At 31.7% G+C, this 26,017-nt stretch overlaps 1 protein-coding gene across 4 annotated transcripts in view; it reads right to left on the reverse strand.

The window, feature by feature from the left end:
* LOC144837227 (uncharacterized) overlaps window positions 1-26,017 on the reverse strand; it is a 122,600-nt gene that overhangs the window by 42,079 nt on the left and 54,504 nt on the right. Inside the window, exon 1 of one of the 4 annotated variants that reach the window (XM_078692248.1) lies at window positions 15,859-17,066. The exons of 2 other annotated variants lie outside the window; for them this stretch is intronic. In XM_078692248.1, the coding sequence (XP_078548374.1) occupies window positions 15,859-16,303 (445 nt within the window). In that variant the 5' untranslated portion in view covers window positions 16,304-17,066. Of the gene's footprint in view, window positions 1-15,858; window positions 17,080-26,017 lie in introns of those variants that run through there. One more of the 4 variants, XM_078692251.1, reaches the window with a different exon arrangement.

Below are 26,017 nucleotides of genomic sequence, written 5' to 3' on the forward strand. Positions count from 1 at the left end.
CATTAACAAAGTACACGTTCTTGTTGGCGCGGCACCTTAGTCAACGTACCCCACGTGGGAATTCCTCGTCGACGGAACAACAAAACAAATTGAATTTTGTTAATAATGAATATAACAAATGAATAACAAATGAAAGAGTTTGCATTAGAGTGGGAAATGGAATATTAGATATTATATTGCCTTAATCAACAATATGTTTCTTTTCTAGTATACTTCAGAAAATGAATAAAACATATAACAGGATATCGGAGATGAGTTCATTAATTTCCACATACAATTAACACCGCGTTCTATAAATATAAAGGAAATTGCCAACATATTGTGAATTTACCAAAATATTTAAACAAAAACTGGATGAAATACGGTTCAATGATTAAGCAGTGTCCTTATAATCAAAAGGTCAAGGGTTCCAGTCTGATGCTAGTCTAATTATATAATGTATGCTTTTACTCTTGATCAATGCTTATCCCTTTGGGCAACAACATGCACCTGAATTTAAAATTGGATGTTAAAAATATCCACAATCAAGATAAAAACCTCTAAAAACACTGAGACTGAGATATCATGAAAACCAAAATACAAAAAAAAAACTTTAAGAAATTCATATGGATAAGCAACAGTATCATAAAAATAATTACTACAGTGACGGATTCTGGATTTTGAAATTAGAAAGGGGGAGGAGGTTGGAGGGGTTGGTTTGAGGGACCAAAAAATGTGAAAATAAGTACAAAACAATAACACAATGTCCTATCTTTTGCATTGTAGTTTCCAAGATTTAGGGTTGGATCTGCCTAGATGCAATTTCAATATCAACAAAATGCTTTAGACAATAAATTATGCTAATGGCTGACCATCCTACTGAAGGGCATGTACAATTAGTATAATTAACAGAAGTACTTTGAACAAGATACTTGTCTCAAATTTCAATCAATACTCTATCTATATGTTCTTATTTTAATAAACATTTCTAGAATCTTGATTTGACTAAAAGATGAATTCTCAAGGCTATTGAATCCATGACATTTGTAAGTAAATAAATATGATCTAAAATTAGAAAACTACTTTGCCATCAGACTATAATAACATACATTTTAATATTCATTTAATTATAACAGAAATAATCTATAAAGAATGAGTAATTATGGAAAATTAAAAAAATACTATGACAATATTGATAATAAGTAGTAATAATTAATTATAATTTATTACTGATTTTGATGAATAACATTTTAGAATTTAGCTAATATGGTTATGCCAAATAATGTATGAATCGCCAAATACAGAATATTCATGTAACCGATGAAATACATGGAATCGGTAACATGACATGAAGAATAAATGCATGAATGAAAGTGTAATAATAGATATTATTATATAAAGAAGATGAAGGTCATTATGGTAGAACTCTATTGCTGCAGGGAGCTCCCTGATTGCTGCTTCTAATCCAATAGTAACCCCTACTCAGATATAGTAACCCATTTTATTCGCTCAATTTAGTACTAGTTCCAGTTCATCATGTGCCTAAATATGGGCAGGAGAATAATAATGTTAAAATCTATGCATATAACAGTAATATATAAACAGGCGTTCCCTGAAAAAAAAAAAAAGGGGGGGGGGGGGGTTTGTTTGTAATTAATATACCATGACATTAAAGAGAATTTTAAATGGAAATGTGTTTTAATTTCTTGTTTTTATTTTATTTACAGACTACAATATGTTTCATAAGTCTCTCAAATTATTTCTAGGTAACCTTGAGCTTTTAATTGTTTCATATTTCCATTGCTTTTAGCTTACGTTGCCTAGCATTGTCAAGGTCGCACACTAACCAAACTTGTTAATGATCCTCGAATGTCTCTCCCTTTGGGGGATACGTGCGAAGACACGTGAAAATGACGACATATTTATTAAATTATCTCTGTCACTCGATGCTAAGTGTACGACAATGAGCAATCTTTTTGCAATTTTCAATCGCTGACGAGCAGGCGAGTCATTTTTGACGCGCAGTCGAGTCATCTCTGACTGACGCGCAGTCGAGCTAAATATAAAAATCCACTTTACAAATATAAACCTCAATGATAAAGTGACAGCTTACAAATACTCTATAGAATAGCATTTAATACATCGTCTATTTGTTCTTCAAGAACTATATTCAGTCAAATTTTTCAAACATGATGTATTTTTATACTCGAAGAAAGATCGTCTTGATCACTAAAATAAGTTCATCAAAGTATTTTTATACTTCATTTGACATTTCTTAAAGTGAAGAATAACGAAATTGACCTAAACATCATAGAAACGTAATAAAATATTTGAACATAAAATACAATTACTCTGATATCTGAATTTAACGACATGTAAAGTGTATAACCAAAGTAAATCTATAAAAAACATCCCCAAAAGACAAAACTAGATACTGTGGACATATCACTTGCCAAAATCTGGAATAACTTACAGTACTCCAAGATCTACAGTATATAATGTCAAAATTGTCAACTTTATTCTATACATAAATGTTCTACCACTAGAACTATGGTCGAGGTGAACTTGAACCTGTGGCCAACCAGGGAAAAATTTCAATTTATCAAACTGATTTTTGAGTCGAGAAACATAGTTTTGCATTGTATTTTTTGCTACACAATTTTCACAATGTGTAGCAATAAGGTTGTTTTGTATAGCTTTTTGATATGCTACACTGGCAAAAATGTTCCCTGCCAATGGAGTGTTGTGAGTATATTATTGCTAAGAACAGAAATCCATTTAACAAAATGTAAACCAATTCGGTTATTGAAAAATGGAGTGATAATGGAAACAATAATATAATGTTAAAACAGAAGGAAAAAGGAGGAAGGATAAAGAAGGAGAAAAAAGGGAGAAATGTGGAACACAGACATCAAATACTGTATAAAGTTTTTAAAAGTTTATTACGAAAAAAGAAAGATAATGTCGTTGATCCTATAAAACTAATATATTACATGCGCATCTGTCATGACATTTAAGAATTATCAGCTAAATAAATTCAGTTGATTACAATTAATGAAATTGTCATGTAATACACCATTTAAATGTCACTTCATCTGGATACGTGCAATGCATAAAAGACAGTATTAACATTCAAATAACATTCAATACAAGGAAAAAAAGTGATTAAAAAAGGAAATAACATTTGATATTACTCGTTAAGAAAAAACTAAAAAAACTAAATTAATAAATATTTAAGATTATAATGACATAAACAATTTAAATATATAATTGATTGTAATAGTTTTTCATAATGATTTTTAAACTGTCATCTGTAACTTATAGAATAAGGTACTGCAGTTCTAGTTTTTGCTAGTCTGCTGCACTGGTGAAAATATTTCCTCTATAACTGTATAAATCAAGTCAAATAAACAATGCTGTGCTATTAAATATTTTTATAACACTCATCATAAACATAAACATTTTACAACAATTCAAATTTATATTAATAATTAGATTAAATCCATTGGTAAAACGGATGTGTAATATGTATTGTTTATTCACAGCCTAGTTATGGGCAAGGCAGTCTAATGCCAGCCTTATCCATATCAATGAGCATTTAAATTAATTACTTCAACGTCTCTATTCTGATATTCATAATTACACCTAATAGCAGTTTTATTGTGATTTATAAATCAAAGAATTTAGTATTTTGATTGGCAGATATTCTCGAAGGACTGAATAGAATTGCACCTAGTGTAAAATCCTAATGGCCTTCAGATTAAACAGTCTATTTGTAATTTCTGAATACTGTTATCAATTTTGATAATGACAACATAATCTATTCAGGTGAGTCACTATTCATTTTCCACACATAATTCTGAATTTTTCCTGTCGGTATTTATGATACAGGCTACATACACAGTAGATATTTATACTAGAGCTAATAACGTAATATGAATGTTTGGTTGAAACGTAAACAAGTTTGTTGGGCGAGTAACAATACAGAAAAATAAGAATCATTTTCCAAAAAAGTAGAACTGATACAAAAGGTCACACATCTTGAGAACCCACAAATGTGTCCCCTTAATGGAGGTTGGCCCTAGTGGTAACACATATATCACATGACTATCGCATGACTATGCCATGATCAGTGTGTCGGTAAACCAAGTTGACATCACAACATTGAAAAAAGTGCGATGATAACGCATGAAACGTCGAGTTTCAACGTAACCTTTTTACTTCACCATAAACAAAAATATTATCAAATAGTATTTGTTGGAAGGAGATGAATTTTTTCAATTTTAACACATATATTGTCCCTAATAAATTTCATGGAAAAGTGTACCTGGTCCTCTAATATTAATAGGGATGCCCCTGAATAGCATATCAATATTATTATTTATGACACAAGAGCTTTGTAATTTATTTATTTTGTTTGTAATTTATTCGTTATTGTTCTCCATGATTTCATGGAGTGTAATTGGTTGTACATCATTATCAGGAGGTAGTATACAAGATCACATTAACATTTTATCTTCTACTTTAATGCACAGTTATAATAACACGCGATAAACATTATCCCTGCAAACGAAAACAGTTGATTAGTATGCAGGTACTGCAGTCCAAATCAAGGAGAAGGAATATAGCTCATACAGGTATCACAAGATCCACTGATTAATCTCACATTAAGAGGAGTAACTCAAAAATGACAAACGTGAGGAGATCATAATTGATTCTAAGTTCCATCCTTTGTTAGAAATTTGTTGTCAAGAATTTAATACGTACTTATTCTTGATAATGTTATAATAATGCCAAAACGTAGATTGCCTATGCATGGTTGTCAATTTTGCCATTATCAACTCGTCGCAAAGTATAAATTTTATTTAATTGTTCTGAAAACGTGTGTAGCTAAAAAGCGTTGGTGGCTATTGGCATTGAACAAAGGAAAGCGTCATAAAGCAAAAAGAACTTTAATAATTCCAAAAACAATACTTTATCAGAATATCTACTTGACGTTGATTATCATATTAAACTTTATGTATAATTTCCTTCTTCCCATAGTGGTTCAACAATACAAGACATCATGAGTATTAGTGTCGACGTATTCAAAATGGTCAAACAAAGGAGATACAGCATAGTGGAACTGTGTCTTGGTGGCTATATGCCTTCTAAGGTTCAATCCTGGCTCAGTACCAGAGTTGTAACTCACGACTTCTCATGCTAGAACAATGTCCTGCACGTTAGGCTTGGTTTCTACTAGGACGCCATGCAAGGATGTAGATGCAACGCAAATGACAATCGATAGATAACTGTCACTTGTGATTGGTCAATTCATTTGCGCTGCGACTTACGTCTTTGCGTTGCATCCTAATGAGAACCAAGCTTTAGTGGAGAGTAAAATTATTGCACTCCCTAAGACTCAAATAATAATTTTACAAAGGAATGCAGACAATGTTCATCAAACTAAATATCAACATTTAATATTATTATCCAGCAATTGTTGCAAAATCTTAAATGATCAGTGCCCGGCAAGGCGTTAATCCAGGGATAACTAAAACACCTGATAGAACAAGTTCTTAAGAATGTGCTTAACAGAGAAAGACATTTAGGCCTAATAGGTAAATCCTCCAACATGATAAAATGGACCTTGTAAACTAATGATTGTAAATCACTGTGCACATTGATATAGTAGCCACTTTGAATTTGTGGAGAACACTATAATAGCTATAATAATTTCTTTATTTCTTTATTCTTTGTACTGGGAAGCCTGTTCAGTAATAAACTACTGTTCCCCACAGTGCCCAGTATGTGTGAGTGACAGTGGCTGTGTGTGTACTACTACACCAGGTAATCCCCTACTTGAAAGATGTACTAGGTTCTTTAAAGTGCACAAGAGCTAGATATTTACACTGGACCTACGGTTTATAGTCCTTATCCGAGAAGACTTGTTCTACCACTAGAACCATGGAGCGAGTGAGCTTAGAACCCTAGCGATGTTATGGCTACGTAATTACGGTTCCACTGTCTTAACCGCTCGGCCACTCACTCACTTATACAAAAGAAAAAAAAACGCCAAAAGCCAGGTCTACTAGACATATTAAACTAAACATAATTGTTACTGTTACTCTTATTTTTTGTTGTTGATCACAACCTTTACCACAACTGGATGTTCATTAGCAGGTCAAGGGGATGAATAAGCCTGCTAACAATGACATAGCACTTGTAATATCGCAAGGTGTCATTTGTACCACATAATACCATATTTTGAGAATATGCAGTGCAAGATATAATAAACACTATCTATAGTTGACCCGCTTCTGAGGAGTTCCGTAAAGTACTATTTTAAAAATCTAAATTCTCATTTTGATATAGGCACTTCAGTTTATGTTTGATGAGTGGTGTAAAAAAATGTAATGTGCCCATCTATGGACACAATGACATCATATCACTACCATATTTAAGCATATCACTACCATATTTAAGCATATCACTACCATATTTAAGCATATCACTACCACATTTGGGTACATCACACTTTTTTTGCTAGTGTATACAGACTGAGCTTTAAACCTTTAAATGTCATGCTTGAATATCGATTCACTCAAAATTCATTACTCTTCTTCTCGCACATTGAACTTTTTATTTTCAATAAATTAGTTACAGTTGTAGTAGATATCATCCTTACCCTTTGCAAAGTACATTTTTCAGACATTCCTCACTCAGATATCATACAGCCGTAGGTGATGGCTTTAGTTGATATCTTAGGGCCTGTTTCTGCTGAGCAGAAATAATCGATTATTAACCGTTTATTTTTTTAATCGATTATTTTTGGGCAGCAGAAACGGCGCAAAATAAAATAACCGATTAAAAATAACCGATTAAAAACACTCAATCCATTGCGTGTTTTAATCGATTATTTCTTGTTTTAACCGATTATTGCGGAGCAGTTTTGAGCTGCAACACAAATAGCGATTATTGACCCCACTTTGACCTCTAGAGTATGGCAACCCGACCCTCTCATTCACAAAGCATGCTGTTTATTTGCGCGATCGACGATGATCAGCGATGTGGACCGACCGAATAACAATCAAATGTTAAACATTTGATTTTTATTATTTTGTGGGGGAGAATTATACCGAGAGACTCCAGGATTCTGCGTTACAAGTACACCGTTACATTCCACCAGTCCAGGCTAACGATGTTTTGCATGTCCTTTTTTAGGCCTGTTGTTTCGGTAGAAATATATAGCCTACTAGCTAGGCCCTACAGTAGAACCAACGCCGAACGGCGAAACTAACTTTTATCGCCGACGTGCCCTTATTAATATAAAATCATTATTCTGTTGTATGTGGTACGGTAGTAGGCCTAGTTTACTAGATGTTTATTTTACAAATAATATAGCTTTACGAGTTCAATTTTTAATCCTACATGTTAGAGTTTTAGGCAGCGATAGGATGTAAACAAACCAACTCTCATCGGCCTTCCATAACTTGAACTGCGCTGTGGGTATGGATGACGTGATTTTTAAAAAGCGATTACCAGATAACCGATTAACGTCGGAGAACATTTTCAGTTGCAACGCGATCATTTCTGTGGTTTGTGGTACTTAGAAAAAATCGATTTTTTTTATTTTTTCAGCAGAAACAGGCCCTCTATGTTTGCTTGGTTGGATCTTGTTACTCAAAGTTCCTAGGATCATCACACATACACTAACTGTTGATTTCAATAATTCTGTATTATCATTTATGAATTTTATCATTGCTTTGTTATTATAAACATGTATTTAATTAATTAAAGAAAATTTAAATTTAAAAATCTGCTAAAAGATAATCATTGAAGATGATAATGATTAACTGATTATAGCCATTCACGATGTTACATTATTTATAAATATATGTATATATTTAAAGGAAATGTTAATTCATTTTAATAAAAAGATGGCAAAACCCTTGATGATGATGATGATGATGATGATGATAATAAAGATAATGATTATATTAAAAAATATTGCAGATTATACATTGATTATATTATGATAATCTAGATGAGATTGACATCGACATTGTAATAATCAACGACAATGATAATGAAGTCAAATGCAAACACAATGAAAATACCCAGTAACATTATCATGTACCATCGTTTAAAATCGTGAATGTCTACTAATATTCAAATTTGCATAATATATGCAAATTTATTCAGAATGAAAAGGAAGATTTATGAAAATATTGATCTGTCACTTTGACATGAATTGAAAGCTATGTTTGCCCATTATTGCCAATCTACTGATATTCATTACAGCAGATTATTCTAACACTAACTAGCTTACGACTATGGCGAAGTCGGCGATACATTTCATATCGCCTCACTTGGCCATAGGGGCTTTCACATTATTACCCTGATTACAAACAAATGTTTTTATAATCTACACTATAATCACACTGGGGGAGTGTTCACATTATGAACTTAATAATAGGTATGGGGGAGTATTTTGTAACACAATAAAGTCTGATAAAAGAATTTTTAATGTGCGAATTTATGAAAAACAACAAGTCATAACAATGTTTATCAAACACACCTACGTGCATCCTTGCCATTTGATGTGCCATACATTGTTAAATATCTATAGCAACAATTTGTTTGCATTTAATGCAGTAGGCCTAATAACGTACAACAGGAAACACTGTAGAATGCGCCGTCTACAACTGCTCTGTCCCTCAAATATTGCATGGCCTACCAATATTTGGGAAAAAGTTTACTCTACAACACTGTACATGTTATAAAAAGTAATTAAAGTGTTAAGAGTGTTTTGTATGTTTAATGGGGAGAAAGTTTGTCCTATTCAACCCGCCTGCCTCGTCAATTGTTCAACACATATACTATCCACTTCAACTCATAAACATTCATTATTTGTAAAATAATAACAGAGATATTAAATTAGTTTTTCTCATAGGAACCTGGGGTTCAAAAGTTGGTATGCCTACGATGGATGTAATAAAGGATACCTTTGTTCCTACAGGATGTCAATGATGTAGCTATAATGATTAATGAGGAAGGATACAATAAAACAGAGTAGGATAATGATCTATATCTATACTTGTTGAAAGTGACTGTTTATGAATAAATTAAGACATAACATTTGGAAATCATCAAATGGATACAATCCTTGTATACATCATTTGGTGACAGATGAAGAATCAGTCCATGTGTACACTATCAAACTTTATGTGACAAAAAATGTGATGTGCCCATATATGGACATGATGATGTCATATCACTACCATATTTGGGCATATCACTGCAATAATTTTGTTGTCAAACTAGTTTGATCGTGTAGACAGAGCTTAACATTGGGTGTTAAATCTGAATAGCTAAGAAATGTCATTCGTCTTACTTCGTATTAAATGGTTTAAGTTCACATTCTTATCTGCTTCACAGGAGTTGTACAAAGAGTTCAATCCATAGAGGCTGTAAAACTACACATTGTAGCCAGGTGGGTGCCAAACAGTTATGGGTGGGTGGGGCAAAAATAGCAGTACTAACAAGTAAGTACTTTCTTGGGTAGATGCTATGTTGAAGATGGTTGGATGAAAGACCAACAAACAAGCTCTAGATAGAAAAATGTGAAAAGTGGGTTCTCTCACTCACCTTATACAAAATTAAATTCATGCTACAGAAACTATTTTGAAAATAATCAATTGAAAGAATTAAATTAAGTTTAAAAAACTAGAAAAGGCAGTTTATCAATCCTCATCCTTGACAGAGAGAATCACTAATGTTATGAATTATATTTCTATAATTGAAATTTATTACAGTACAGTCCGTCACGTTAACTTTGAACATGGCTGTCATGTAACAATGTCTTTGTAAAACTACTCTACAGTTATGATAACATGAATCATGATTAGCACATGACGAGTGTTCATTAATAGTTCCTTGACGGCGTGACTCATTTTGTCATAGTTTCTATCCACGGACAAAATTAAACTTTTAACATGAATAAAATATAAAATTGTCTTATTAACAAAATCTAAAAGCTCTTGTGTTCATAAATCATTTGGTATTTTATTTATTGGCTATATCTAAAAACAATAATATCAATTAAATATCTATTGGACTGATATATTGAAAAACACTATCAAACTTTGTGTGACAAACAAATGTGATTCTCATATATGGACACGATGATGTTATATCACTACCATATTTGGCCATATCACTACCACATTTGGGCACATCACATTGGTTTGATGATAGTGTAGACAGAGTTTTAGATTTGACACTGGGATTAACTGTCATTACAGAGCAAAGAATAAAAAATACCAAATGAGAGAATATATTGATCGAGACCAGAACTGCTAGGTACAGAAGTGTTAAGCTCTGTCTACACTATCAAACTAGTTTGACAAAAAAGTGTGATGTACCCAAATATGGTAGTGATATGACATAATCATGTCCATATATGGGGACATCACATTTTTTTGTCACATAAAGTTTGATAGTGTAGACAAGGCCTTACAGTTACACACACACATGGCGGAAATGGTAGTAAAGAAAGTAAACAGTAGCTAGAAGTAGGCAAGTAATGCAGTAATCTCTATTCTGAACAAACGTTCAAAGTCTATCCAAAGACCAACCATCATTATGTTAACAATCTCCAGACTAAATAAATAAAACATTGTTTGAAAACTTCACAGTTCACATCATAACAGCACTACAATAACTAATAAATAACTAGAATTTAATTCGTCACTTTGACGAATTATAGGTGATCATTTTTATCATTTTAATGAAATTAACATTTTTTAAACATGCACATACGTTAACATACCATCGTAAAAAGTTGATGTACGCCATCCTATGACATGATGCATATACACTTATAGCGCTGAGTTGTACCTATTATGTGTCATATACAATATGTACAGTATATACTGTATATCTATATACAGTGTAGCATAGGTGAAATTATGGGACCCACATCGTGTTCTAATTTTTTGGTATGATGGAATTATCAAAATAAACTCGAAGATGACAATTTCGAAAGATAATGAATTGAGCAAATAAATATAAGGATTCGAAGAGAATTTGACACGTAGAAGCGCAATGCGTGCTCGTTGACATTTGATTAACTACGACTAACGAAATTTAAAAACTACTTTTTAACTTCAACTGGCCATATGATAACATCACAACATCCGATAGGCTTAATTTTTATATGAATTCATATCTACATTTCATCAGCTTTCATAATAAGTTTTATTCTTCAAGGTCACCTTTAATTCTGAAGAGCTATAAGACATTCAAATGTATGGTGTAGCTGAAATTACACGACCTAGGTTGTTCAAGTTTTTATGCGTGATGACGTCATCAAAATGAAAATGTTGACAACTCATGAGAAAGATAATTAATTGAGCAAGCACATACTAACATTTCTGCGAAAATCGGGCTCAAATAACGGAGATGCACTCTATTGAATGTGATAACCCACACAATAAAATAAATAATTACTAATTTTTAAATTCAAGTGGCCATTTGATGACGTCATACCATTTTGTACGTCTAATGTGTATATACATTTATATCTACAACTTATTGGCTTCCATATTAAGTTAAAAAAATTGGGGGTCATCTTCCATTCTGAAGAGTTATATTCATTTTAAAAAGGCCCTAATTTTTACAATTTTTAGCACTTTTGTACAATTAATGTGCGCATTTTGTCATTTTTAACGTGCTTTTATAGCGTTATTTTAAGTCGGAATGGACTCAAAGTTGGAGAATGTACTAAGGATCTTGAGTAGAATGGGATGTATACATCAAATTTTATTTTTTGCGGTTTTTAAATATCACGTGCGCAAAAATATTTTTTTGCACAGTAATTTTTTGAAACACGCAAATAGACTATTTCATGCTCTAAATTGATCAAAACTTAATTTTGAGCTTTTTAAAATTTTAACGCGCGATTTCACGCGCATGACCTTGAAACGCGCAAATTTTTATTTGCCAATATTTTTTACCTTGACCTGCAGTTTACGTGTAGTGAATTTCATTAATATGTGATAATGAATTATGGAGATATGATTGATAATGTGATTTCACAAAATGGCGTATACGCGACGTCACATATGAGTGATCACGCTGAAAAGCTTATTAGGACTAAGTTACAGTATTTGAAAGACATTGTGAAATTTTGGTAATCATTGACATTAAACTTTTTGAGATAATTGTTACACAAATTTGTACAGAGAGAAATAAATAATAAGAATAAGAAGAAGAATAAAGATTTCATACAATAACAATAGGTGATCATTTTATTCTAAATGATCACCTAACTAGAATTTAATTCGTCACTTTGACGAATTATAGGTGATCATTTTTATCATTTTACTGAAATTAATTTTTTTTTAAACATGCACGTACGTTAACATACGATCGGAAAATGTTGATGTATGCCATCCTATTATATGCTTATAGTGCTGAGTTGTGCCTATATGCCATATACAATATGTACAGTATATACTGTATATCTATATACAGTGTAGCATAGGTGAAATTACGGGACACACATGTTCTAATTTTTTGGCATGATGACGTTATCAAACTAAACTTTAAGATGACAATTTCGAAAGATAATTAATTGAGCAAAAAAATATAAGATTTGGAAAAAAATTTGGCACGTAGAAGCGCTGTGCGCGCTCTTTGAATTGTGTATAACTTTGACGAAAAATATGAAAAAACTACTTTTTCACTTCAACTGGCCATATGTTAACGTTACAACATCCGATAGGCTTAATTTTTATATGAATTAATATCTACATTTCATCAGCTTTCATAATAAATTATAATCATCAAGGTAACCTTCAATTCTGAAGAGCTGTAAGATATTCAAATTTACTGCGAAGGTGAAATTACACGGCCTACGTTATTCAAGTTTTTACGCGTGATGACGTCATTAAAATGAAGATAGTGTCAACTCATGATAAAGATAATTAATTAAGCAAGCACATACTGAAAGTTGTGCGAAATTCGAGCACACATAACCAAGATGCGCTCTGTTGAATGTGATAATCTACACAAAAAGATAACAAATCCTAATTTTTAAATTCAAGTGGCCATTTGATGACGTCAAAACATTTTGTACGTAAAATGTGTACATGAATTCATATCTACAACTCAATGGCTTCCAGAATAAGTTAAAAAAATCGGGGGTCATCTTGCATTCTGAAGAATTATTTTCATTTTAAAAAAGACCTATTTTTCACCATTTTCAGAACTTTTGTAAAATAAATGTGCGCATTTTGTCATTTTTAACGTGCTCATATAGCGTTATTTTAAGTCGGAACTGACTCAAATTTGGTGAATGTACTAAGGATGGTGAGTAGAATGAGATTTGTAAAAAAAATTCATATTTTTTACGCTTTTTAAGTATCGCGCGCGCAAAAACGCATTTTTGCGCAGTAATTTTTTGAAACACGCAAATGGCCTAATTCATGCTCTAAATTGATCAAAACTTAATTTTGAGCGTTTTAAATTTTTAACGCGCGATATCACGCGCATGAACCTACGTGCGCGTGCGTTTTTATTTGCTAATATTTTTACCCTTGATCTGAAGTTTACGTGTAGTGAATTTCATTAATATGTGATAATGAATTATGGAGATATGATTGATAATGTGATTTCGCAAAATGGCGTATAAATGTCGTCACGGATGAGTGATCACGCTGGAAAGCTTATTAGGATTAAGTTGTATTATTTGAAAGATATTCTGAAATTTTTGTAATCATTGACATTAAACTTTTTTAGATAATTGTTACACAAAATAGTGTACAGAAACAATAAAAAGAAAAAAAATAATAAAAAAAAAAATAATAATAAAGATTTTATACAATAACAATAGGTGATCATTTTATTCTAAATGATCACCTAATTAACCAAAACAAATTATTACAGTTTAAGGAAAATTAAAATATAATATTATTATACAACACACACTTCAGATTGTAAAGCAAACTACGATTATGAGCACTGTTTCTATAATTTACAGTATGATTTATATATACTGTACTATATATACACTAGCAACAATTTTCCAGAAAATAATTTTAAAGAGATTCCGGGTGAAAAAAAAACCAGATGCTAAATCTAATGCTATGCTTACATTATAAAAATATGGACTTATTTTATAAACGTGAATTGCTTTTAATAATTTTAATAGATGAATGCTATTGTTTAAATAGTAAATGATGTTGCATCCTTGACATTGTGTAGGCTTATTATAATCCTAATTCTGTCATATGGGATAGAATATTATTATTTAACACTTTGCGTAATTATTATTCTAAATTACAAGAAATATCGGCTAAAAGAGGAAATAGCAGAGGAAAAAGGAAATCCTAATTTGAATTTAAGTATCCTGTTAACTTTATTTTAAATTTTAATAATATTAATCAGCAAATAGTATACTCAAGTATTTGAACATTTACAGCATTACAGTATACCTCACATTTTAGAAAAAAAGAGACACCTACTTTATATTAATCCAAACACAGGTCAGAAATGCATTTAAGGGGTTTGGGAGGAGGTGACACAGAGAGGAAACATGTTTTTTTTAAAGAATTCTTCAAAAAAGAGGAATGTTTGTTATAATATGGACACTAGTCTTCTATGACTGCTAACATTTATAGAATAGATATTTCATTTAGTACTGTATAATCATCAACCAACATACAATATTAATTTATTATTAATTTATTATTTTGATACTTTAACACCACTGTTTCTATAAAATATTATTATTCAAACGGCATAGAATCGTTTTATTATTCGATATTTCTAACAATTTGACATTTGCTCATGATTTACTTTCCTATCATCATGACGGAATTCATATAAACCGTCGTATTATTTGATATACTACGCGATCCTAATAGCTCAAGCATTTGTTTAATATCTCTCCGTCAATCTGTCTGCTACACAAAACATAGATAACTTTATCGCATCCAGGCATCCATATCGAGGAAAAAAAGAAACTAAGTTCCATATGAATATATAGTGTTGTTTAATTTAAACAGCTTTAACAGAAAAAAACAGATAGTTTGAAAGAAAATCTACAAATTAGGAGATGAATAAATATTCTGTTTAATTATAAATAAACTTCTGTTTAAAATTTGTTATCCAAATTATCAACCTTTGACCTACCAATTCATCAAGCATCATTGCAAAGCAGATAGAACATTGAACTTTTTGACGATAAACGCCATATAATAAATGATCAACTGCATCAAATTACTAATATGAAAAAGTAAAGACAACAACAACATAATTGGCACAACTGACGCTCGAACTGAGAATCCTCTGTTTGATATGCACACACTCTTACCACTAGACCACCAGACCTTACTTAGTATGCATATAAGAGCAACTTTTTTCACCCTGTATTATTTTATCATTTATACTATAGTACTGTAAATCTTCTTCTTATAATAGAGAACAGCGGGGTAGGATAGGTGACAAATTGAGATTTGGTCACATTCTATTCCAATCAGAAATGGATTAACATCAATCAATTTCATCAGCTTTAATTAGGAAGATGGACAGTACATTATCATCATTATCCTCATTATAAACCGGATACAAGTGCAATGCCGATTATGCTTTTTTTTTTAACCATTAAGAAAATTCTCTTTCAGATTCAACAATTCATTTGTACCTCATCTATAAACATTTTAACATGATTTATTATCAAATGAAAATAGAATTGAGGTACATGATGCTATGCAAGTTATTCACAAGATTGTTTGAACATTCAAAACATTTCCATTCACGTTGAATGCTATATGTTTATTGTACTAGCACATACAAACTCTAAACATAACACAGTAATAATAAATATCATACCTGGTACACTTCGTGATTGTCTTAGTTGATGGCGTGCTTTAGGGGGTTCGGACGACGCTCGTCTACTACGAACCCGCAAAAACACTTTATCATCCTGATCATCATTTGAAGTATCCTTTCGTTTACGTGACCGCCTGAAGCTTGATCGTAATCTTTGGGTTACACTTTTTCTTCGCCCTCTATTTTCAAATTCCTCGCAACCAACTCTTTTCGAATCGATATGCGATAGAGTTGATGCTTTGCGTTTTTTTTCAACATGTTCTTCATCATCGGATGATCCTATAAAATATGTAGGTTGACGGTTTTCTTCTTTCGGTCTTGTGATACGCCACGACCTATTCCGAGTTAAACGAGTTCCTTCATTCTCATCTCCGCTACCTTGGTTCCCTTGCTCTCGCGGTTGTGAATGGCTACGGCGCGACCGTCTTAGACTTGATTTAAACATTATACAATCCTTGTTTTACAATACAAAATTGTGCAAATATTATGTAAAGATTCCATATATATAATCCTAATAGCGTTCAGTTCTGGATAAATTTGTAACCTCTCTATCGCAAGTCTAGGCCGCCTACCTGTAAATCATTTGAATAACGTTTGTGCTTATCAGTAACAAATTCCAATATAGTTCACTTAGGTCTTGTGTTAGGCCTGCACACTTGCCAACTTGCAATGTTGATACTTTTTATACTAGTGTTGTTTTTCTGAATGAGTGAGAAGTGGATCCAAGAGCTTACCTGTGCTGAACCGCCCTGGGGCTACAAAGCCTGTAGGTTAATATATGACACCTAGCATTCATATAGTCCATAGCTCAAAGTCAATCCAACTAATCACACAACACAGTAAACATAAAAGCATAGACAAACATCAGTCAGTTAACATGATGAGGTTTTGTGTTTTGAAGTACTGTTGTTCTTCAGAGCAGAAAAAGTGAATGAATATATTGACAGGCTATCGCTAGAGAATAGGTGGGCTATTATTACACTGCCTTTGATCTGAAAGACCTCTTCCTACGACTCAACCATTATCACAATAGGGGTGATTCACAGAGCACTAATTGATTCCACATAGCTGGCATAGTTTTGGTTTCTGTCTCAACAGTATCTGTATTTATTCTTTTTATTAAATTTCCGAAACATGTTTTAATACCTTTTAAATTATAATTATTGTTTTATATTAAGGATATGCACATGATTGTCACATTCCTACAAGACATGTGATACAATTGCATCATGTTATTTTTTTAATTAAAGCAATAGATCAAATTCATGCCATAAAGTATAATGAACGTAAATAAGAGAGCAGAGAAAATAAATAGGCTGAACTTTTAGTTTTGTGTATAGTAGTACAATCGCTTTTGTTTTGTTTTTTTATTACTTATTAGTTATCATGTTGCTATATATTTTTTGGAAATAAATGAATTTTGAATTTATCTGTATTGCTGTTGAATACTGGCAGTTCCATATAAATATTTTTATTGTTTGTTAAATTGATGACGATGTTATCCTTATTTCCAATTGTTCGATATTAACAAACATTTTAAAAAATAAAGTTGATTTACAAGCTTTTTTGAACCATTTCATTTTATCCATTTTTATTATTTTTAAATGTTTTTTTGTTAACAAACCAAATTTGAGAACATGTGTTTAAACCTGAAAAGTGGTAAACAAAACATAGTATGAAGTTTAAGTAAACTAGTTGACTGCTTACTTAAGTATATGGATTTGGAAACAAGCAGGTGTGTATAGACTGTAATAAGACGAAGCTAAGTAAAGTAAATAACGCACAAGATGACTCACGCCAGTAAATACAACCACCCCTCCCTTCAATCAAAGTAATAATACGATAAAACCTTAATATCACAACGGTATCAAATATCTCCTAGAGCATATCGGATTTATCTTGAATTATATGTCCCTGAATTACATTTAAATTGAAAATACATTTTGCAAAACAATTTTGTAAAAACCATTTCATAATCATCAGTCATATTGCATTCATTGAATGTCATACTGAAATATTTAAACATTGCAACCATATCAAATATCAAGATATATGTCCAACATTTTAAGGAATTCTTAATTCTGAAATTTTAATACTGAAAATAATTCCATTTTTAGAATAATTTGAATGTAACATAAAGTTTAAAAGAATAAGAAATGATATTTAATATAATTATGATTTATCACAGCAGTATCAAATATCATCACCAGATTTTTATTTCTAAATTATGCTTCATTTTCAGTTTGAAAAATATTTCGAAATTTGATAACTAAAATGTTTGATATCTTTTCCTAAATATTGATTTAAAATATTTGATGTAATGAATAACAAACCAAAGTTATTACATTTGACACATATCGTATCCACATTTTAAATGTACATAAATATTAAAACTAAATCCATAATGTTATGAACTCGGATGAGATTAATATGTATTTAAACACAATATGGCCGTTATTGGCTACATTTAAAAACCATCTTTTTCTACATGATGTTTACAAAAAGTGATTAAACCCTCTATGTATATAGCGCTTTCACATTACTAATAGCAAAACACACCAGGCTGCACGCCATCCAAAACGCTGTGCTAAGCGTATTAGGGGTATTAGTAGCACCCTGCAAACCTACCCTATTCTCAGTGCTGTATGACAGTATTTGTACAGTATCGTAGGTAAATTTATAATACAGCATCTCATGTGTGAGGTTAGGGTATAAAAAGTGTGATGTGCCCAAATATGGTAGTGATATGCTCAAATATGGTAGTGATATGACATCATCATGCCCATATATGGGCACATCATATTTTTTTGTCATGATACATGCATCACAGAATCTGGACACATTTAAATAACCATATCACGAATCAGGTGGAAAATCAAAGCAATGGAGATATGCTAATGAATTGTTTTTTCCGCCGTTAATTCATAATTTATGCATGCAGGTAGAATGTAATTAATTTATATAATAACAATATATTATAAGTAGGTCAACAAGTTATTAGTATTTTGTATCTAATTATATATGCCACCACACCCTAAATTTATATCCATTCAAAGTAATTATCTACACACACACAAACACAATCTGTTATTTGCAACAAGCTCGATTTAAAATGTCTTTATTCCGTACTGACTGCATTACTTCATTAATCCATTTGTTATCCACCCGCAAAATATAATACAATAATTTATTCCCCTAAGTGGATAATGGTACAGTCCATTGATCAATGATCTGTCTATGGGAACTACTAGTATGGCATAAGTCAAGTGGAAATGTGTAATTACCTTTTATAATTAACACATACAATACTCATTTTTGAAATACTGTATGAATTGTATGTTTGAGGGGACAAAATAAGTTTAATTAATAAAATGGTATAATGATCATATGATCCACAAAATTCAAAATTGTGTTATGCAACAAAAAGTAAATATATGATGATACGCACAAATGCAACATGCACGTATAGTATAGAAAAAAAAGCAATTTCTGCATTACTCTATATTATTATTATTACATTATTGACTAATACAAATTTAGAAATATGACACAGGTATTAATTTCCAGATGCCGGTCACTCTTGGGCGGACATCTGGTTTTCTAGAAAATCTGATACTCCAAATGCAATTTTAAGGGAGAAAAATTGGGACGTTTAGAGCTAAAGTAAAGCCTGGTTTTCTATATACTGTGTTATGAAATGGTTTGGTGTTGAAAATAAAAAAGTAAAATCAAAAGTTGAAAAATTAGAAAAAACTCTTCAAACATAGATGGCAGTAGACAGAAATGTTCAACTATCATTACTTGAAAAAGTTCAGTGAATATTGAGGGCAGCAGACTGAATCTACATGTTACCTTGTTCAGGATAGTTTGAAAGCAGTCATGATTTGACGGTTTTCAGAAATGACAAACCGTACACTTGGGGTTTGAGTAGTTAAGATCCGACACTCCGTCCTAGTATCCTTGACGCCTGCAGTTGACCCCGATGTCTTGTCTGATGAGGGCGGCGAAGGGTGACGAATGTTAATTCTCGATCTAGTAAACTAGTACTCTGTAATTTAAATGTTGTCTTTAAATGGTAACTACATTTTAAACAGTTTAAATCGAAATTTAACTGTAAAAAGGAATTCTTATTTTTTTTAAATAATTATTTTTACTAATTTTTTTTACCTTCTTGAACTAAAATGATTTTTCCTCCACTGGGGCCCTTACAAATAAATGTTTGTATGTTTCTAACTACATAAATATTTGCTCATTAAATGGCATTGATATGTCTAGCAAGTAGTGACCATGACATTGGACCAATAACAAAATGACATTGGCAACTGGCAGAAAAAGACCAAGGATTTTTACCAAATAACATGTGACCATGGTACAGTTACTCATTCAAACATTATTATTCACTTGAATAAAAGAACATACTGTACAGTAGTAAGTGCATTGTTATATAGCCCCCTCTATAATGCATTTTTATGTAAAGTCTATCAAAACTTTTAAACCAAAATTGATCATACCTAATTATTTAACCTACAGTACTAATAAACATCGGCATTGATATGTCTAGCAAGTAGTGACCATGACATTGGACCAATAACAAAATGACATTGGCAACTGGCAGAAAAAGACCAAGGATTTTTACCAAATAACATGTGACCATGGTACAGTTACTCATTCAAACATTATTATTCACTTGAATAAAAGAACATACTGTACAGTAGTAAGTGCATTGTTATATAGCCCCCTCTATAATGCATTTTTATGTAAAGTCTATCAAAACTTTTAAACCAAAATTGATCATACCTAATTATTTAACCTACAGTACTAATAAACATCAGGAAAACAAGAGTTCGTTTAAACCCACTGATTTACAGGCTTGCACACAATCGGAACTCCTCAAATAAGGAGGTCAATCAACCTCATTTTACTTGTGAACGCATTAATAACTCATGCTTTTAACAGCGCATTTTTCAAGCAATTTGTTTTGTTATAATCACTTTTTAGAATAAACTAAGCAGTGTCGTATTACTACCAGTTGATTAGACGACACATCTTCCACGCCCCTCGGGGGAATACCTTAGACTTGTGCGTGTCTGTGTGTATATATTTGAAGGAAAGAAGATACGAGATGCAGATGCTGTTGAAAGTAATGTATACAATTTCTGCATATTATGCTATGGTAGGTATTTTTTATCAGTTGTTAAAATCCAAAATACATCTCTGAAAGAAGTTTGGAATAAAATGAATATATGCAACTATTACAGAAAATAAGACTATGCAACTATTACAGAGAATAAGACTGAAATAAGTAAATACAACTTAGTATGTATTATGTTAGTGGACTCTCCAAATTTAGAAATGACATCACCAATTCTATGACTGCAAAATGAAGAAAAGATGGACGCATATTAAGGCCCAACAATGTATCCCTTAACATAGGTTTTCCCTAAGTAGGTAATGAACATTAATGTTAAATATATATAACAGGCAAATGTCACCTTATCGGTGTCCTATTCACATCGGGTATCTTCATAATAAGGATGTCATCTAAATAATGTTAATGTCCTCTTAATATGTGTGTCTTAAAGGAGGGTTTACACTGTAGTAGATTTCGGTTATATTTTCCTACTTTACATCCAATTTTAAACAAATACACACAAAGCATCGATCTCTAAAGTGTTGCAGTTAAATCCATATTTTTCTGGATAAGAACATGCGACAAAAGTTGTGTAGGTGGAACATAAATAAAATAATGTTAAACATTTGTTAGACCCGTAATGGATTGTCATAACGTTTAATCATTGCTTGATGACTTTAATGCGGCATAGGAGTGTTATGGCACGTTGAGAATGAATTTACGATCGAAAACATTGCACCGTTAAGTAGAAATTGTTATTGAATGAACTCAAGTTAATTAAACTTGGTAAATGAATTTAATGTAATATAAACATGAACAAAATTAACTTATTTATAATTTACAATAGCTAAACATAATACATCCTTTCTAAAAATTCAACCCATTTAATAGGATTTTATTTTAAAAAAACATTCTCTGAAAGAGTTGGAACTTACCTAATGGATAAACAAATCCAATAAAATTATCAATCAAAAATCAACCACCAGCCAAAAAAAAGTTTTCAGCATTATATACTTAACATCCAACTAGCATGTATCAAAATAAATCATGGAAGAACACATGACAAATATCAACCAATCAGATTTAACTAGTGCCGTATCTACATTTTGCAAGGCTAAATAAAAACTTTGTTTATTGCATACACACCCAACGCCCGCCGGTGACTAGGCATTGCCCTCTTTAACTATGTCACTCATAAAATTCACTTTTGCCAGTTATTTTAGATTCATTATACCTTTGGTGACCGCAAAGCAATTACATCCTACTTAATCCCATGGGAATGCTGTTAATCTCCTTAATCCTGATAGTAGGTGACAGCTCTGGGGTCACCGCCATATACCATCCGTGGTCTACGCAAACCGACAAAACAAATTGGGGCTAACTGCGTATTAATATACTCATTTGCCATTTTAGCGGTTTCTTATTTCTTTTCTGTTTATGTTTTCTAATGAAATGCTGTCCGATTCTAAGATATTGTCACAAAAAATGATGTTCAACATTTTTCTTAATGACTCATACAAACGAGGAACGCCTACTTTGAATTTCCTTGGAGGAAAAAAACAACCATAACCTTTTAATTCATTTAAAAAAACTTTATAAAACACAACACAATATATTTACAAATTTGTCAGGTATAGAAGAAATTTTAAACCGGCCAGTGTTATACTAGAAATCAATTAATTAATTTAAATCTCTGTTGAGGTTGCTTTTTCTCATTCTAATTCTGTTTAAAATGTTGTTTACAAATATAAATATCACATGGGTTAGTTTTTTTATGATGGTGAAAAAACTGTTTGTTAATACAAGAACGAATTTTATTATCAATTAATATTTAGTTTATATGGTAGTAATAATTATCCGATGACCTAGAGGATCATAGAGGGCGTAGCGGATAAGATACAATGTACCAAGTCTTTTTGTTGATAGTAATTAAACTCCAATGGCACACCAAGAATTTTGAAATTGGGAGAGGAGGCCATTGTTCAAAATATAAGAGGTAGGGGCGGCTGAGTATGCTAATAGATCTGGTATGCGGTCTACTGTAAACAAAATAATATGTGCCTGTAATACGTATGGTTAAGGGACGATAGTCCTGTCAAGCACTTGGACGTCAGCCACTATTATCATAGGAAGTAGAAATCAAAGACGGTAAAGCCTCCTTCAGTCGGCTTGCCATCCAGGATGGTACAGCCGCCAAGTGCAATGCCTCAAGGGAAGAAGAATATAGATCATGCTAAAATAAACTAGTAAACAAAACAATCAACTTAGTTGGAGCTAAGCTAACTCTTGAATACAGCTGTGTTATGGTATCCATAATTTACTCGTTTCGCTTTTGCTCGAATGTGAAATTCAAAATCTAAAGCGATTAGCGATCTCGTTGGCTAATTTATAAAATGTTGATTATTTCCTTGCACTAGTTCAATGGATGTTCTGAATCAGCGGTGTTCTAAATTGGTCTTGCGGTTATTATATAATGGTAATTTAACCTTCATATAATGATAATGAAAATATGATGCCACTTGGTGTTATAACCGATTCAAAACTCCACTTTCTGAATACATAATCTGGATTATATAACAGCATTTGTCAATTTAGTAATTTGCATTTGAATTATTATTATACAGGAAATACGAACACCACAAATGCCAAGGCCAAGTGAAACGTCTAGTCTACTTATATAGTAAAATATTTAATATATTAATTGGCCGCGAAATAATTAAAAGATTTACCACTAATTGCTCTAATTTATACAATGATGATAACTTTAAAAGACATCATTTGTAGCTAAAGTTCAGAATAGGATTCTAAACCATGGCTGGAGGATACATGACCTGAGAAGGAAATGCTTATTTCCCACAATGTAGTAAGGATGTCAAAAACAACCTAAATTTATGTCAGAACATAACATAAAAATACTAAATATTAAAAAACAAAATAACGAATAATTAAACCTTTTTATTTCCAATTAACAGTAATTTAAAAACTATAAAAACATTAATAGAATTCATTGAATTTCAATCTATTTCCAAAATATAACATACATGAAATACACAATAGCATAATGATAAACTAGTTTGTTAATAAATAAAATAAGGTCTAAAATAATCTATTTGTTCTATTAAAAAAGAAATGTGTACATTTTAATGTTTTTATTTGATAACAACCTGAAATGATGTGCAGATAAAACTGGATTTATTATTTTAACCTTGTACATAATTTAAAGAAAACTAGCTATTAAATTTATCAAGAAAATTATCAAAGAAAATTAGCCGATGGAAATGCATATATATGCATCCATCTTCAACTCAAAACGAAGTGACTCATTTTAAAATGATATGAATCTATATAGCAATAAATTAGCAAATTGCGAGTCACTTAGCAATTTACTAATTACCTAAAATATCTTGCGGGTGATTAAAACACAACATATTTAATAAAAGCACTAGTACAAATTTGTTTCTCATAGCGGGAAACATTTAGTTTATATCAAAGATGAAAATTTAAAAATAGAAGATGTACCTTGAGGCGTTATTTGATCAAACGAAGATTGTTTCTGTACGGCACGGTTTAAGTTCGCTCCCATTAGCTACCTATACACACTTTACATTAGTAAATCCTATGTTGTTCCACAACCTCCATGGCTGTATCATGGAATTGATTCTTCCATGGCTGTATGCAGTTTGCGATGATGTCTTAAACTACATGCAATTGAGCAGGAACATATCTTACAAATTATCAGATAATAGCTTTTACCTCCACTTCAACTCCCCAATGTATACCAAGCTGAGGAGGCGTGTAGGCCATGGCATAAATACTTAAATGTGTTGGGGTCCTTTAGTTCACAAGTCAAGTATAACCCCTCGACCGTAACTAAGAAATGCTCTCCCATGAAATACATAACAAATGAATAAGATACAATACACCAATAAACCTTTTACCGACATCAATTCAAATAGTAACACCACAGAACCAATAAATGTAAATGGCTCTACTAACATTAACTAACTTCTAAATATTAACTAACCAAACCCTCTCAATAATCTCTTCTATACAGTAGGCCTACTATCAATCAATCGTTCCATTTTTATAGCACTATTTTAACAATCATTAATTGCTCATGATGCTGTCAAAAAGAAAATCAGAAGATTTTAGAAGTGACTTAAACTTTCCAATGATGATAAAGAGGGATAGGGATTTCCTGAATCATAAAAGACAGTCAGTGAACACGGAATAAATAACAGTTTCGACATATTAAATTAAAAAACAAATACATATTTACATCAATGTATTGCAGCATAATTAACACACTTTTCATCTACATTTTGATTTAAGGAAGGCCGTTTGACAAACCATAACACTTTACCAATGCTAAATATAGTCATGTGTTATATTATACAGTATACATTTCACATGTCTAAGCAGTCGTACACCGCATGTTGTCTGTTGTTATACCATCTCACCTGCGATCAAATTAATGACCTGCTTTTAAATCGTCGTCATAGCTTATGGACGTCACCGCCACAGCCAGTGACACTCAGATTAAACTATCACATATAATTATCCGAACCATCAACTGTAAATTACTCAACCAATCTAATCATAACAAAGTAAGCTTCTCAAAATATATTCAAAGTTAAGTAACAGTAAAGGTGACGACATCGTAATATTGCATAATGTCTGTATGTAGAATGTACCAGTACTATTTATGACCGAACCCTGGACCTTGGGATTGCAAGGCAATTAGAACGTCAACCGCCAAGCTACATAACTCCACTACAGGACTTTTTTGTCAACAGCAAAAATACAAAATTGTTAATTAAATGAAAATCGTTGATCAGCTCGAACTTATGACCTTTTGTTTGCAGGCCTGGAGCTTAACTTTTCATACTAGGTACTACTAGCAGCATATGTTGTTTGTTAGTTCAATATTTACTTAGATTTGATGAGACAGAAGAAGACTGCTGTAAACAGGTTTTTACTGAATCCAATGAATCATTCAATTAAAACCCAGATACAATTTTATGCTTA

This window comes from Antedon bifida, chromosome 3 (genome assembly GCF_963402885.1).
Source record: "Antedon bifida chromosome 3, ecAntBifi1.1, whole genome shotgun sequence".
Lineage (NCBI taxonomy): Eukaryota > Metazoa > Echinodermata > Crinoidea > Comatulida > Antedonidae > Antedon > Antedon bifida.